At 42.0% G+C, this 15365-nt stretch overlaps 1 protein-coding gene across 1 annotated transcript in view; it reads right to left on the reverse strand.

Moving 5' to 3' along the window:
• CNGA3 (cyclic nucleotide gated channel subunit alpha 3) overlaps positions 1 to 15365 on the reverse strand; it is a 64238-nt gene that overhangs the window by 30323 nt on the left and 18550 nt on the right. Inside the window, exon 2 of the mRNA XM_017524070.2 lies at positions 6246 to 6383. Within this exon, the coding sequence (XP_017379559.1) occupies positions 6246 to 6346 (101 nt within the window). The 5' untranslated portion in view covers positions 6347 to 6383. The remainder of the gene's footprint in view (positions 1 to 6245; positions 6384 to 15365) is intronic.

Genomic DNA, 15365 nt, shown 5'->3' on the forward strand with positions numbered 1-15365 from the left:
CATGCTGTTTTGATTACTGTGGCCTTGTAGTACAGTTTGAAGTCAGCTTTGTTCTTTTTGCTTAGGATTGTTTTGGCTATGTAGGCTCTCTTTTGGTCCCATATGAAGTTTGAAGTGTTTTTTTTCCAGTTCTGTGAAGAAGGTCATTGGTAGCTTGATGGGGATGGCATTGAATCTATAAATTACTTTGGGCAGTATGGCCATTTTCATGATGTTGATTCTTCCTAACCATGAACATGGAATGTTTTTCCATCTGTTTGTGTCATCTCTTGTTTCATTGTGCAGTGGTTTGTAGTTCTCCTTGAAGAGGTCCTTTACATCCTTTGTTAGTTGTATTCCTAGGTATTTTTTTCTCTTTGAAGCAATTGTGAATGGGAATTCACTTTTGATTTGGCTTTCTCTTATCAATTTCAGGAGATTTTGGGCTGAGACGATGGGGTCTTCTAAATACACAATCATGTCATCTGCAAATAGAAACAATTCAGCTTCCTCTTTTCCTAATTGAATACCCTTTACTTCTTTTTCTTGCCTGATTGCTCTGGCTAGGACTCCCAATACTATATTGAATAGGAGTGGTGAGGGAGGGCATTCTTGTCTTGTGCCAGATTTCAAAGGGAATGCTTCCAGTTTTTGCCCATTCAGTATGATATTGGCTGTTGGTTTGTCATAAATACCTTTTATTATTTTGAGGTATGTTCCATCCATACCTAGTTTATTGAGAATTTTTAGCATAAAGCACTGTTGAATTTTGTCAAAGCCCTTCTCTGCATCTATTGAGATAATCTTGTGGTTTTTGTCTTTGGTTCTGTTTATGTGACGGATTACATTTATAGACTTGGGTATATTCATCCCAGCCTTGCATCCCTGGGATGAAGCCTACTTGATCATGATGAATAAGCTTTTTGATTTGCTATTGCATTCTATTTGCCAGTATTTCATTGAAGATTTTTGCGTCAATATTCATCATGGATATTGGTCTGAAGTTTTCTTTTTTAGTTGTGTCTCTGCCTAGTTATGGTATTAGGAAGATGTTGGTCTCATAAAATGAGTTGGGGAGAATTCCCTCTTTTTGTAATGTTTGCAATAGTTTCAGAAGGAGGGGTACCAGCTCCTCTTTGTACGTCTGGTAGAATTTGGCTATAAACCTGTTTGGACCTGGACTTTTTTAAGTTGGTAGGCTATTAATTGCTGCCTCAACTTCAACCCTTGTTATTAGTCTATTCAGGGATTCAACTTCTTCCTGGTTTATCTTGGGAGGGTGCAAATGTCCAGGAATTTATCCATTTCTTCCAGATTTACCAGTTTGTGTGCATAGAGTTGTTTGTAGTAATCTCTGATGGTAGTTTGTATTTCTGTGGAGTTGGTGGTGATGTACCCTTTATCATTTTTTATTGCATCTATTTGATTCTTCTTTTCTTTTTTATTAATCTGGCTAGCAGTCTATTTTGTTGATCTTTTCAAAAACCAGCTCCTGGACTTGTTGATTTTTTGAAGGGTTTTTTTGTGTCTCTATTTCCTTCAGTTCTGCTCTGATCTTAGTTATTTCTTGTCTTCTGCTAGCTTTTGAGTTTTTTTTGATCTTGCTCTTCTAACTCTTTCAATTTTGACGATAGGGTGTCAATTTTAGACCTTTCCTTGCTCCTCATATGGGCATTTATTGCTATGAATTTCCCTGTAGACACTGCTTTAAATATGTTCCAGAGATTCTGGTATGTTGTGTCTTGGTTTTCATTGGTTTTGAAAAACATCTTTGTTTCTGTCTTCATTTCATTGCTTATCCAGTCTACATTCAGGGGCCAGTTGTTCATTTTCCATGAAGTTGTGCGGTTTTGAGTTAGTTTCGTAATCCTGAGTTCTGACTTGATTACACTGTAGTCTGAGAGACTGTTATGATTTCCATTCTTTTGCATTTGCTAAGGAGTGATTTACTTCCAATTATGTGGTCGATTTTAGAGTAAGTGCAATGTGGTGCTGAGAAGAATGTATATTCTGTAGATTTGGGGTTAAGAATTCTGTAAATATCTATGAAGTTTGCTTGGTCCAGATCTGCATTCAAGTCCTGGATTTCCTTGTTGATTTTCTGTCTCGTTGATCTGTCTAATATTGACAGTGGAGTGTTAAAGTCTCCCACTATTATTGTCTAAGTCTCTTTTTAGGTTGTTAAGGACTTGCTTTATGTATCTGGGTGCTCCAGTATTGGGTGCATATCTATTTAGGATAGTTAGCTCTTCTTGTGGCATTGATCCTTTTACCATTATGTAATGCCCTTCTTTGTCTCTTTGGATTTTTGTTGGTTTAAAGTCCGTTTTATCAGAGACTAGGATCGCCACTCCTGCTTTTTTTTGCTTGCCGTTTTCTTGGTAAATCTTCTTCCATCCCTTTATTTTGAGCCTATGTGTGTCTTTGCATGTGAGTTAGGTCTCCTGAATACAGCACACCAATGATTCTTGGCTTTTTATCCAATTTGCCAGTCTATGTCTTTTGATTGAGGAATTTAGTCCATTTACATTTAATGTTAATATTGTTATGTATGAATTTGATCCTGCCATTTTATTACTGGTTGGTTGCTTTGCCCATTGGTTGGCATAATTTCTTCATTGCATCATTGGTCTTTACCATTTGGTTCTTGTTTGCAGTGGCTGGTGCTGGTTTTTCCTTTCCATGTTTAGTGCTTCCTTCAGGAGCTCTTGTACGGCAGATCTGGTAGTGACAAAATCTTTCAGCAATTGCTTTTCTGTAAAGGATTTTATTTCTCCATTACTTATGAAGCTTAGTTTGGCTGGATATGAAATTCTGGGTTGAAAATTCTTTTCTTTAAGGAAGTTGAAAATTGGCCCCCACTCTCTTCTGGCTTGTAGGGTTTCTGCTGAGAGATCCCCTGTGAGTCTGATGTGTTTCCCTTTGTGGGTGACCCGACCTCTCTATCTGGCTGCCCTTAGTATTTTTTCCTTCATTTCTATCCTGGTGAACCTGATGATTATGTGCCTTGGGGTTGCTCTTCTAGAGGAGTATCATTGTGGTGTTCTCTGTATTTCCTGTATTTGAATGTTGGTCTGCCTTGCTAGGTTGGGGAAGTTCTCCTGGATAATATCCTGAAGAGTACTTTCCAGCTTGGATTCACTCTCCCCATCATCTTCTAGTATTCATTCTCCCCATCATCTACTCATCAGGCATAGATTAGGTCTTTTCACATAATCCTGTATTTCATGAAGTCTTTGTTCATTTCTTTTCACTCTTGGTTCTCTTTTCCTGCCTTCTTGTTTCATTTCACTGAGTTGATCTTCAATCTCTGATATCTTTTCTTCTGCTTGATCTATTTGGCTATTGAAGCTTGTGTATGCTTCAGGAAGTTCTTGTGCTGTGTTTTTCAGCTTCATCAAGTTGTTTATGTTTTTCTCTAAGCTGGTTATTCTAGTTAGCATTTCTTCTAACCTTTCTTCAAGGTTTTTAGTTTCTTTGTATTGGGATAGAACATGTTCCTTTAACTCAGAGAAGTTTGTTATTACCCACCTTCTGAAGCCCGCTTCTGTCAATTCCTCAAATTCGTTCTCCGTCTTGCTTTGTTCCCTTGCTGGTGAGGAGTTGTGATCTCATGGTAGGGGAGAGACGTTCTGGTTTTTGATGGTTTCATTCTTCTTGGGCTGGTTTCTTCCCATCTCTTGGATTTATTTAGTTTTGATCTCAGGTAGCTGCTTGGGGAGGAGGCTTTTCCTTTGCCTGCAGAGGTGCTGCTGGACTGCCACAGATTCAATGGAGCTGTGGTGCCTTTTATTTACTCAGGAAAATTAGGCCAGCTTCTGTAATGGTGGCTTCCCTTCCCCCTGCCGAGCTCAATCACTCCTGGTCGCTTTCTAACTGACATTCTGGATGCCTAATTCTGGAGTGAGAGTTTTTTAGGCTGCTGGGCTTTGTGCGGTGCAGGAGAGGGGGCCATCCCGCCATTTGGGCTGTTTCCCTGCATTCAATTTCCCTTCTTACTGGCGGGTGGGTAGCTCTGCCCACTGGCTTTTGGCTTTCTTGGTGTCAGCCAGTGCTTCCGCCTAGATCTATGCTGACAGCCCCAGTGCTGGCGGAAGTTGCTGTTCTGCCCTGTTCATGCAGCTCACTGAGGCTTTTCAGCTGGCAAAGATCTCCTATTCTGTGGGTTGTAGAGGGCTTGGCGGAGCTCTGTATCTGAACCAAAGTCCCAGAGCGGGAGATCCCCTGTCCTCTGGTCAGTTGCATGCACCTCCTGGGTGGAGCAGTGCCCCACCTTGCCTTGACTTGCCCTATTTGGTTTATATCCACTGTCCAATCAGACCCACAAAATGAACCTGGTACCTCATTTGGAATTGTGGAGACCACTTGGCTTCTGTGTCTCTCTCGCTGGGAGCTGCTTTCCGGAGCTGCCTCTTATTCAGCCATCTCGGGATCTTCTGCCCCAGGATCCTGATATGAAGCTGTGCTCCATCCTTGGGCTCCTTCTCCCTGATTTTCAACCCTCTTTTGAAGCCCCCTTCAAGGGGTTTTATTAGCTCACACATGGGAAAGAAACTATTAAATCATACAAACGTTTCAAGAGTGAATAACAGTTCTAATAGTGTTCTTTGTTCTTATAAATAAGGAATCATGCCTTAACCTAGAAGACTAAGTCCTCAGTGGTGGGACACAGGCCTTGACAGATGGCCAGCTAGGAGAAAGGTATTTGAGGAGGATGGAGTTTTCTGATGCCTCTGAAGCTATATCACACTTCCTGGGGCCCCAACACCGAGTTAAAATGGTTGGAGGAAATAAATATCTGTTGGGATGCTCTGGGATCTTCCTTTCTTTGCTGAAATCTCAGAAGGTGGGGTTCAAGGGCTGCATGGGTTTGCCATATGGGGACTCAATCTCTTTGGAAATTATTTGAACATCACTTGTTAGCAGAGTTTGCTGAGGAGCTGAGACCAAGAATGTAGACAGAGAAAAACACAAATGTGTATTTGGGAGAGGAAGTGATGAACAAAAACGAGTGAGAAGAAATGATGCACAAGGGCCCAGTGCTGGGATGTGGGAATTGAGGGGTGATTTTGCATTTTGGGGCCATCAGACAGTATGCATTTAAGCTGCGTTGTGGGGAGAAGTTTTCAATTCTATATGTGTAGGGTGAAAATAACAGAAATATTGGAAAGAAGGTTGCTCATGGTTCAACTCAATCATCTCACTGAGAATTTAAAAAACATGGTTGGGCGCAGTGGCTCACACCCGAAATCCCAGCACTTTGGGAGGCCGAGGCAGGTGGATCACTTGAGCTCAGGAGTTTGAGACCAGCCTGGCCAACACAGTGAAACCCCATTTCTACTAAAAATATAAAAATTAGCAGGGCATGGTGGCAGGCACCCGTAATCCCAGCTACTTGGGAGGCTGAGGCAGCTGAATTGCTTGAACCCAGGAGGTGGAGGTCTCAGTGAGCCGAGATTGCTTGCCAGCCTGGGCAACAGTGGGGGATTCTGTCTCAAAACAAACAAAAGAAACAAACAAAAAACCAAAAACAAGGAAACATAAGGGTCCATGCACACTAAATAGGTCCTTTCTGGTGTCCTCACTGTTATACCAGGAGCATGGAAAAAATGTTGTTCCATTCTGCAGGTGAAGAAACTGAGGCATGGAGAGGTTACATGTGTTTTCCCAGGTCTACTAGTAAGTTAGGAAGAGAGATAGAAGTAGAGCTCAAGGCCCCAGACTTCTGTTTCCTACCTGTGTCAGGATGACATTGATGGGGCTGATGGCTTGGCTGGCAAGGCACTACCCACTTCCTCTATAGGCTCTGGGCATGGCCTGCCTCCAGACCTTCCCCTGGAAGCAAGAGAAGGGCATCTGATTCATGCCACATCCTAGGTGCCCAGCTCAGACTGCAAACCCAGCTAAGTGGCTGGTGCACAGCCAGAGTCCAATGCATTTTTGATGAATATATGGGAGAGTGTGTCAGTTTGAGGAAGCTTTTACAGTAAAATTTAGTCTGCTGCATTTGAATCTTCATTTTCTTTACCTTATAGCAATTAAGTAACGAGTTAAGCCTCCTTTTCCACATCTCTAAAACAAGAATAAAGACTACTTTCTGGGGGTTGTGAGGATTAAGTGAGATGAAAAATGAAGTTGATAGCTCTGTGAATACCTCCTCTGCCCTCCAACCTGTGGCTGGCCAACGTGAAGGTGTTCTTCCCCCACAGTCTGGATCAGCTATGGAAAAGACCAGAGCCAGGCATAAAATGAAAAGCCCATCTTACCTGCTGAGGCCATTTTCAGCGCGATTGAGATCTTGGTCCGAGGTCTTTACCCTGAGGTGGGTCCGGGAGGGGTGGGAGTATTGGGTGTTGATCTTGGCCATCTTCTTGGTTTGTCACATTTAGCTACCAAGATGATTGCTAAAATGCAAACGCAAAGCAGATATATCATCAGGACTGGAAAGTAACTGCAAACCCAGCTTATCACAGACAAGGCCTACTGCACGCAGCCTCCTTGCAAGCCCTGGCAGGCACGCCCTCCACTGTCTCTTGTAGTTCCTGTTGCAGTGAGTTTTAGTTGGACATCTCCAGGCTCTTCTTTCTAGCTTGAGGCATAAACTCTTTTGCTTGTTTTTATATGATACCATGCTGAAGAGCTGCTCAGAGCTAAGTGCTGAATGAATAAATGAATGAATGGCCAAGTTGGTATATGATATAAGGAACATGAAGTTCTCATGATTCTCTGAGATGACACAATGTCTCTCTTGACCCTGGCTTTCTTGTTTCCTTATTTTAATGTTACAATTTGGCAGGTTTTTTCACTGCTCCCTAAAATTTTGCTTTAAATCATCATGTAAAAAAGGACCGTAGGGGACACTCAGAAAACCTTTACCATATAATGCTAAATCTTTACAATGTAATGCTAATACACACTTCATCTCATTAGTCCTCACAATAACCTTGTCAGGGACTTATTTTTATTCCCATTTAAAGATGAGTAAACTAAGCCTCAGAGATGTTAAGTACCTTGCCCAATGAAAGATCCCACCTGTCAATGTGGCACAATCCTTGTGAAACCACCTTTGCAAAATTGTAACTAAGGAAATTATGGCAGTGAAAGATATCAGACCTAACCAATTCCATCTTGCTTCTAACCTCTCAACTGTCCTTATCCATTCCTGGGCATAGACCAAACTAGCCTTGCGAAGGAATTTAATTTATAATTTGACTAAGAACACTTTCCCAAAGCTAAACTGTTTTTGTAAAACAAATGAAAGGCTACCAGCCACCAAGTTAGAATGAGAGGGGCTGGAATTCTAAATGTTGTCAGCCATTATTCCAGAGGTTGTAAGATTCACAACATCCCCAGTTACTCTTAAAGGTAACATCACTATTGTGAACCTAAGATGGGCTTTTTGAGATGTTGTTTCAGGTTTTCACATTTCTAATAACCGGATGGCCACACCTGGACCTACCAACTAATTCTGTGGCCCCCACCCAGGAACCGACTCAGCATAAGAGAACAGCTTCAACTCCCTCTGATTTCATCCCTGAGCCAACCAATCATCACTTCTGATTCACTGGCCCCCTACTCACCAAATTGTCCTTAAAAACCCTGATCCCTGAGTTTTTGGGGAGACTGATTTGAATAATAATAAAACTCTGGTCTCCTGCACAGCTAGCTCAGTGCGAATTACTTTTTCTCTATTGCAATTCCCCTGTCTTGATAAATTGGCTCTGTCTAGGCAGTGGGCAAGGTGAACCCCTTGGGTGGTTATACTAGTGCCATAAATCAGGCCATGAATGTTTTCTCTTTGGCAAATATTGGAAGATGCCCCTGTGATTGAAAAGAAAGCTTATGTGAGAGCAGGGCTTGTGTGATTGGCCAGTTCCATGATTTCTGGACAAGCCTTTCACTGGAAGATGCATTTCTGGGGATGGTTTCTCTAAAATAGATTAGCACCGGCTCTCTTGAGCAGCCACATGGTTTAAGTGTGTCAGATGTCAGTAGAGATCACTCCAGAGAAAGATGGAAATTTCTAGAAAGAGCCCAGGGACTCACTCCAGGACTCAATTCCACATCCAAAGGAAGGTCAGAGCCAGGAGTCATGGGTGTGGCCATGCATACTTGGCCAACTCTCTGCCAGTTGTGAAAGGGCAGCCTTGGGGTCAGCAGGGTCCTGACTTGTCTCTGATGTTTGATAGTTTAAGTCTATGAGTTTAAATTTTCTAGTTTTCTCAATAGATCAAACATTGTTTTGATTTTTAAACACTTTATCCACTTATGTAACAACGAGTGAGTTTCTGGCTGATCACAGAAGCTATAAAGAAAAATAAGACAAAGGCTGTTCTCAAGGATCTGACAGCACAGTGGGGCAGGTGCTAAAACAGGGCTTTGCAGGTTGTGCCCAGGAGCTTGGGCTTTACCCTATTGAAGCCCAATAGGAATGTGGTCAGATGTGTAAAGGCCCCTCTGGCTGCACCAGGGAGGATGTATTCAGGGTACCCGAGTAGCTGTGAGGTGAGCAGCTGAAAAGTTGCTGCAGTATCTTTGGGGAGAGAGAACAGCTGCCCGAACTAGCTTTGTGGTAGTGATAACAAGTGGGTAGAATTGCCCACCTGGCAAGTGGTCAGGTATAAGGGGTGGAGAGGAAGAAGGTACTCAACATAGTGCCCCAACAGCTGGCTCGATGGGGGGGTGCTGCCTCCTACTGAGGCAGGGAACTCAGGGAGAAGCAGGTTAGAGAAAGAGAATGACTCCAGTTTGAGGTTCCTCTAAAACTTTGCGACCAACATATGAAATTGTACTCTTCCATTAAAAGCAATAAATCTGGGGAGGGGCCAAAATGGCCAATTAGAAACAGCTGTGGTCAGATATTCCCACCAAGGAGAATGAAAACGGTGAGTGAATCCTGCACCAGCAACGAAGGTATCCAGGTTCTCTGAGTGGGACTGACTAGGTGGTCCACAGAGAATAAGGAAAAGCAGGGTGGAGCCACTGCCCACCAAGGAGTGGCACGGGAGCAAGGGGATCTCTCACCCTCAGCCAAAAGAGGCGGTTGAGTGATTGTGCTGCACCACCTGGGAAACCTCACTTTCTCCATGGATCTTTGCAACCAACAGACCAGGAGATCCTATCGTCAGCCCACACCACCAGGGCCTTGGGTTTCAAGCACAGAGCTGTGCAGATTCTTGGCAGTGGCTACACTGGAGACTGCCTAAGACTACCAAGCTCCTAAGGGGAGGTGTGGCCACCATCACTGGAGCTCCGGTCTGCCATTTTCCCTGCAGGTGCCAGCAGTTCGGACCCAGGAGGAAGTCCCCACAGCGCAGCGTAGGGGCTGTGGCAGATCGTGGCCAGACTGTCTCTTTACACTGAACCCAGACCCATCACTCCTCACCAGACAGGGCCTCCCTCTGGAATTTCAGCAACTCCAGTCAGGGGTTGGATGTCCCGGGGATGGAGCCCTTCGTGGGGAGGGGCAGCTGTGGTATCCACAGAATAGTGGACTTGGTCTCTTCCCTGGCTGGCTCTGAGGAATCCGGGCAGTCTGGATGAGTGGGATTCCCCCCAGTGCAGCACACTCCTTCTGCCAAAGTCAGCCAGAGTGCTTTGCTAAGTGAGTTCCTGATCCTGTGCTTCCTAACTGGGTGAGACCCCCCAACAGGGGTCTGCAGACACCTTATAGAGGCCCATTCCTGCAGGCATTAGGTCAGTGTCTCTTTGAGATGGAGCTCCCAGAGGAAAGAGCAGGCAGCCATCTTTGCTGTTTTGCAGCCTCCACTGGTAACACCTCCAGGAGCAGGAGGGACCCAGGTGAACAGAGTCTGGAGTGGATCCCCAGCAAACTGCAGTAGCCCTACAGAAGAGGGGCCTGACTGTTAAAAGAAAAACAAGCAAAGAAACAACAACAACAGCATCAACAAAAAAGTTCCCACAAAAACTCCATCCAAATGTGAGCAGCCTCAAAGACCAAAACAAGATAAATTCATGAGGATGAGAAAGTATCAATCAGTCAAAAAATGCTGAAAAACTCAGAAAACCAGAGTGCCTCTTCTCCAAATGATCACAACAGGTCCCCAGCAAGGACACAGAACTGGGCTGAGGCTGAGATGGATGAACTGGCAGAAGTAGGCTTCAGAAAGTTGGTAATAACACATTTCACTGAGCTAAAGGAGCATGTTCTAACCCGATGCAAAGAAGCTAAGAACCATGATAAAACATTACGGGAGTTGTTAACCAGAATAACCAGTTTAGGGAGCTACATAAATGACCAGATAGTGCTGAAAAATGCAATACGAGAACTTCACAATGCAACAACAAGTATCAATAGCCAAATAGACCAAGCAGAGGAAAGAGTTTCCGAACTTGAAGACTATCTTGCTGAAATAAGACAGGCAGACAAGATTAGAGGAAAAAAATGAAGAGGAAGGAACAAAACCTCTGAGAACTATAGGATTCTGTAAAAAGACTGAATCTATGGCTGATTGGGCTGATCCTAAAAGAGATGTGGAGAATGGAATCAAGTTGGAAAACACAATTCAGGATATCATCTCCTGAATTAGAACCTCTCTGACCTAGCAAGACAGGACAACATTCAAATTCAGGAAATCCAGAGAACTCCAATAAGGTATTTCACAAGAAGATCAACCCGAAGACACATAATCATCAAATTCTCCAAGGTCAAAATGAAGGAAAAAATTTTAAGGCCAGGGGATTACAGGCATGTGCCACCACACCTGGCTGATTTTTGTGTTTTTAGTAGAGATGGGGTTTCACCATGTTGGCCAGGCTGGTCTCAAACTCCTGACTTCACATGAAGCCTTGGCCTCCCACAATGCTAAGATTACAGGTATGAGCCACTGTGCCTCAGGAGGCTGAGGCAGGAGAATTGCTTGAATCTGGAAAGCAGAGGTTGCAATGAGCCGAGATCTCACCACTGCACTCCCACCTGGGTGACAGAGCAGGAGGCTGTCTCAAAAAAATACAAAAAACCAAAAAAGTTAAGGGAAGCCAGGGAGAAAGGCCAAGTCACCTACAAAGAAAAACCCATCAGACTAACAGTGGACCTCTCAGCAGAAACCCTACAAGCCAGAAGAGATTGGGGCCAATATTCAATACTCTTAAAGAAAAAAATTTGCAACCCAGAATTTCCCATTTGGCCAAACTAAACTTCATAAGTGAAGGAGAAATAAAATCCTTTTCACACAAGTAAATGCTGAGGGGATTCATCACTACCAGGCCTGCCTTGCAGGAGCTCCTGAAGGCAGCACTAAATATGGAAAGGAAAAACCATTATCAGCCACTACAAACACTCTGAAATACAAAGACCAATGACATTATGAAGCAACTACCTCAACAAGTCTGCAAAATAACCAGCTCACATTATAATGACAGGATCCAGTTCGTACATAACTATATTAACCTTAAATGTAAATGGGCTAAATGTCCCAATTAAAAGACACAGAATGGCAAGGTGGATAAAGAGTGAAGACTCATCAGTGTGCTGTATTCACAAAGCCCATCTCAGATGCAAAGACACAAATGGGCTCAAAATAAAGGGGTGGAGGAAAATTTATGAAGCAAATGGAAAGAAGGAAAAAGCAGGGTTGCAATTCTAGTTTCTGACAAAACAGACTTTATTTATTTATTTATTCATTTATGAAATGGAGTTTTGCCTTGTTGCCCAGGCTGGAGTGCAGTGGCTTGATCTCGGATCACTGCAAGATCTTGGGTTCAAGTGATTCTCCTGCCTTAGCCTCCGTAGTAGCTGGGATAACAAGCCCATGCCACCATGCCTGGCTAATTCTTGTATTTTCAGCAAAGACAAAGTTTCCCCATATTGGCCAGGCTGGTCTCGAACTCCTGATCTCAAGTGATCTGCCCATCTTGGCCTTCCAAAGTACTGGAATTACAGGCATGAGCCACCATGCCCAGCCTGACAAAACAAATTTTAAACCAACAGAGATCAAAAAAGACAAAGAAAGGTATTATATAATGGTAAATAGATAAATTCAACATGAAGAGCTATTTTAAGTATAGATGCACCCAATACAGGAGCACCTAAATTCATAAAACAAGCTCTTAGAGACCTATAAAAAGACATAGAATTCCATGCAATAATAATGAGAAACTTTAACACCCCACTGTCAATATTAGACAGATTATCAAGACAGAAAACAAGGATATTCAGGACTTGAACTCATCTCTGATCAAGTGGACCTGGTAGATATCTACAGAACTCTTCACTCCAAAACAATAGAATATAAATTCTTATCACTGCCACATGACACTTACTCTAAAATCAATCATATAATTGGAAACAAAATGCTCCTCAGCAGATGCAGAAGAACTGAAATAATAACAAACAGTCTCTCAGACCACAGCACAATCAAAATGGAACTCAAGATTAAGAAACTCAACTGGAACCAACCCAAATGCCCATCGATGATAGACTGGACAGGGAAAATGTGGCACATATACACCATGGAATACTATGCAGCCATCAAAAACGATGAGTTTGTGTCCTTTGTAGGGACATGGATGAACCTGGAAACCATCATTCTCAGCAAACTGACACAAGAACAGAAAATCAAACACTGCATGTTCTCACTCATAGGCGGGTGTTGAACAATGAGAACACATGGACACAGGGAGGGGAGCATCACACACGGGGGTCAGTTGGGGGGAAATAGGGGAGGGACACCGAGGGGTGGGGAGTTGGGGAGAAATGCCAGATACAGGTGATGGGGAGGAAGGCAGCAAATCACATTGCCATGTGTGTATCTATGCAACAATCTTGCATGTTCTTCACATGTACCCCAAAACCTAAAATGCAATTAAATAAAAAAATAAATAAATGAGGGGAAAAAAAAGAAACTCACTCAAAACTACACAACTATATGAAAATTGAACAACCTGCTCCTAAATGACTCCTGGGTAATTAATGAAATTAAGGCAGAAATCAAGAAGTTCTTCAAAACCAGTGAGAACAAAGAAACAATGCACTGGAATCTCTGGGACACAGCTAAAGCAGTGTTAAGAAGGAAGTTTACAGCATTAAATGCCCATATTAAAAAGCTAGAAAGATCTCAAATTGACACCCTAACATCATAACTAAAAAAACTAGAGAACCAAGAACAAACAAACCCCAAAGCAAGCAGCAGACAAGAAATAACCAAGATCAGAGTAGAACTGAAGGAGATAGAGATATGAGAAACCCTTAAAAAAAAATCGATGAATCCAGGAGCTGTTTTTTTTTGAAAAAGTGAAGTAGATAGATCACTAGAAGAATAGAATAGACAGTAAAAAATGATAAAGGGAATATCACCGCTAACCCCACAGAAATACAACCATCAGAGAATAATATAAACACCCCTATGCAAATAAAATAAACTAGAAAATCTAGAAGAAATGGGTAAATTCCTGGACATGTATACCCTCCCAAGACTGAATCAAAAAGAAGTTGAATCCCTGAATAGACCAATAACAAGTTCTGAAATTGAGGGGGTAATAAATAGCCTGCCAACCAAAGAAAGCCCAGGACCAGATGGATTTACAGCTGAATTCTACACAGGTACAAAGAGGAGCTGGTACCATTTCCTCTGAAACTATTCCAAACAATTGAAAAGGAAGGACTCCCCCCAACTAATTTTATGAGGTTGGCATCATCCTGATACAAAACCTGGGAGAGATACAACAAAGAAAGAAAACTTTGGTCCAATATCTCTAATGAACATCAATGCAAAAATCCTCAATAAATTACTGGCAAACTGAGTCCAGCAGCAAATTAAACAGATTATCCATCACAATTAAGTTGATTTCATTCCTGGGATGCAAGGCTAGTTCAACATATGCAAATCAATAAATGTAATTAATCGCATAAACAGAACTAAAGACAAAAACCACATGATTATCTCAATAGATGCAGAAAAGGCCTTCAACAAAATTCAACATCCCTTCTTGTTAAAAACTCTCAATAAACTAGTTATTGATGGAGCATACCTCAAAATAATAAAAGCCATTTATGACAAACCCACAGTCAATATCATACTGAATGGACAAAGGCTGGAAGCATTCCTCTTGAAAACTGGCACAAGACAAGGATGCCCTCTAGATCCTATATCTAGAAAACCTCATCATCTCAGTCCAAAGCTTCTTAAGCTGATAAGCAACTTCAGCAAAGTGTCGGGATACAAAATCAGGATACAAAAATCACAAGCATTCTTATACACCAACAATAGACAAGCAAAGAATTAAACCATGAATGAATTCCCACTCAAAATTGCTACAAAGAAAGTAAAATACTTAGGAATACAGCTAATAAGGCAAGTGAAGGACCTCTTCAAGGAGAACTACATACCACCGCTCAAAGAAATCAAAGAAGAGACAAACAAATGGAAAAACATTCCATGCTCATGGATGGAAAAAAAATCATTATAATGCAAATGGCCATACTTCCCAAAGTAATTTACAGATTCAGTGCTATTTCCATTAAGCTATCATTGACATTCTTCACAGAATTAGAAAAAACTACTTTAAAATTTACATGGAAACAAAAAAGAGCTTGTACAGCCAAGACAATCCTAATCAATAAGAACAAAGCTGGAGGCTTCATGCTACCTGAATTCAAACTATGCTACAAGACTACAGTAACCAAAACAGCATGGTACTGGTACAAAAATAGACATAGATCAATGAAACAGAATAGAGAACTCGGAAATAAGACCACAGATCTACAACCATCTGATCTTTCACAAATCTGACCAAAGCAAGTAATGGGGAAAGAATTACCTATTTAATAAATGGTTCTGGGAGAACTGGCTAGCCACACGCAGAAAATTCAAACTAGACCCCTTCCTTACACCTTTTACAAAAATTAACTCAAGATGGATTAGAGACCTAAATGTAAAACCCAAAACTGTAAAAACCCTAGAAGAAAATCTAGACAATACCATTCAAGACATAGGCATGGGCAAAGACATCATGACAAAAACATCAAAAGCAATTGCACAAAAGCAAAAATTGACAAATGGAATCTAATTAATTTATGATGCTTCTGCACAGCAAAAGAAACTATCATTCCATACTGTAGGTTGTCAGTGAACAGACAACCTACAGTATGGGAGAAAATTTTTGAAATCTATCCATCTGACAAAGGTCTAACATCCGGCATGTATAAGAAACTTAAATAAATTTACCAGAAAAAAACAAACCCATTATAAGAAAATTTACCAAAAAAAAAAAAACCTGATTAAAAAGTGGGCAGGCTGGGTGAGGTGGCTTGCCCCTGTAATCCCAGCACTTTGGGAGGCCAAGGCAGGCTGATCACCTGAGGTCAGGCGTTCAAGACCAGCTTGGCCAATATGGTGAAACTCCATCTCCACTAAAAATACAAAAAA

This window comes from Cebus imitator, unplaced genomic scaffold (genome assembly GCF_001604975.1).
Source record: "Cebus imitator isolate Cc_AM_T3 unplaced genomic scaffold, Cebus_imitator-1.0 Scaffold31, whole genome shotgun sequence".
NCBI lineage: Eukaryota > Metazoa > Chordata > Mammalia > Primates > Cebidae > Cebus > Cebus imitator.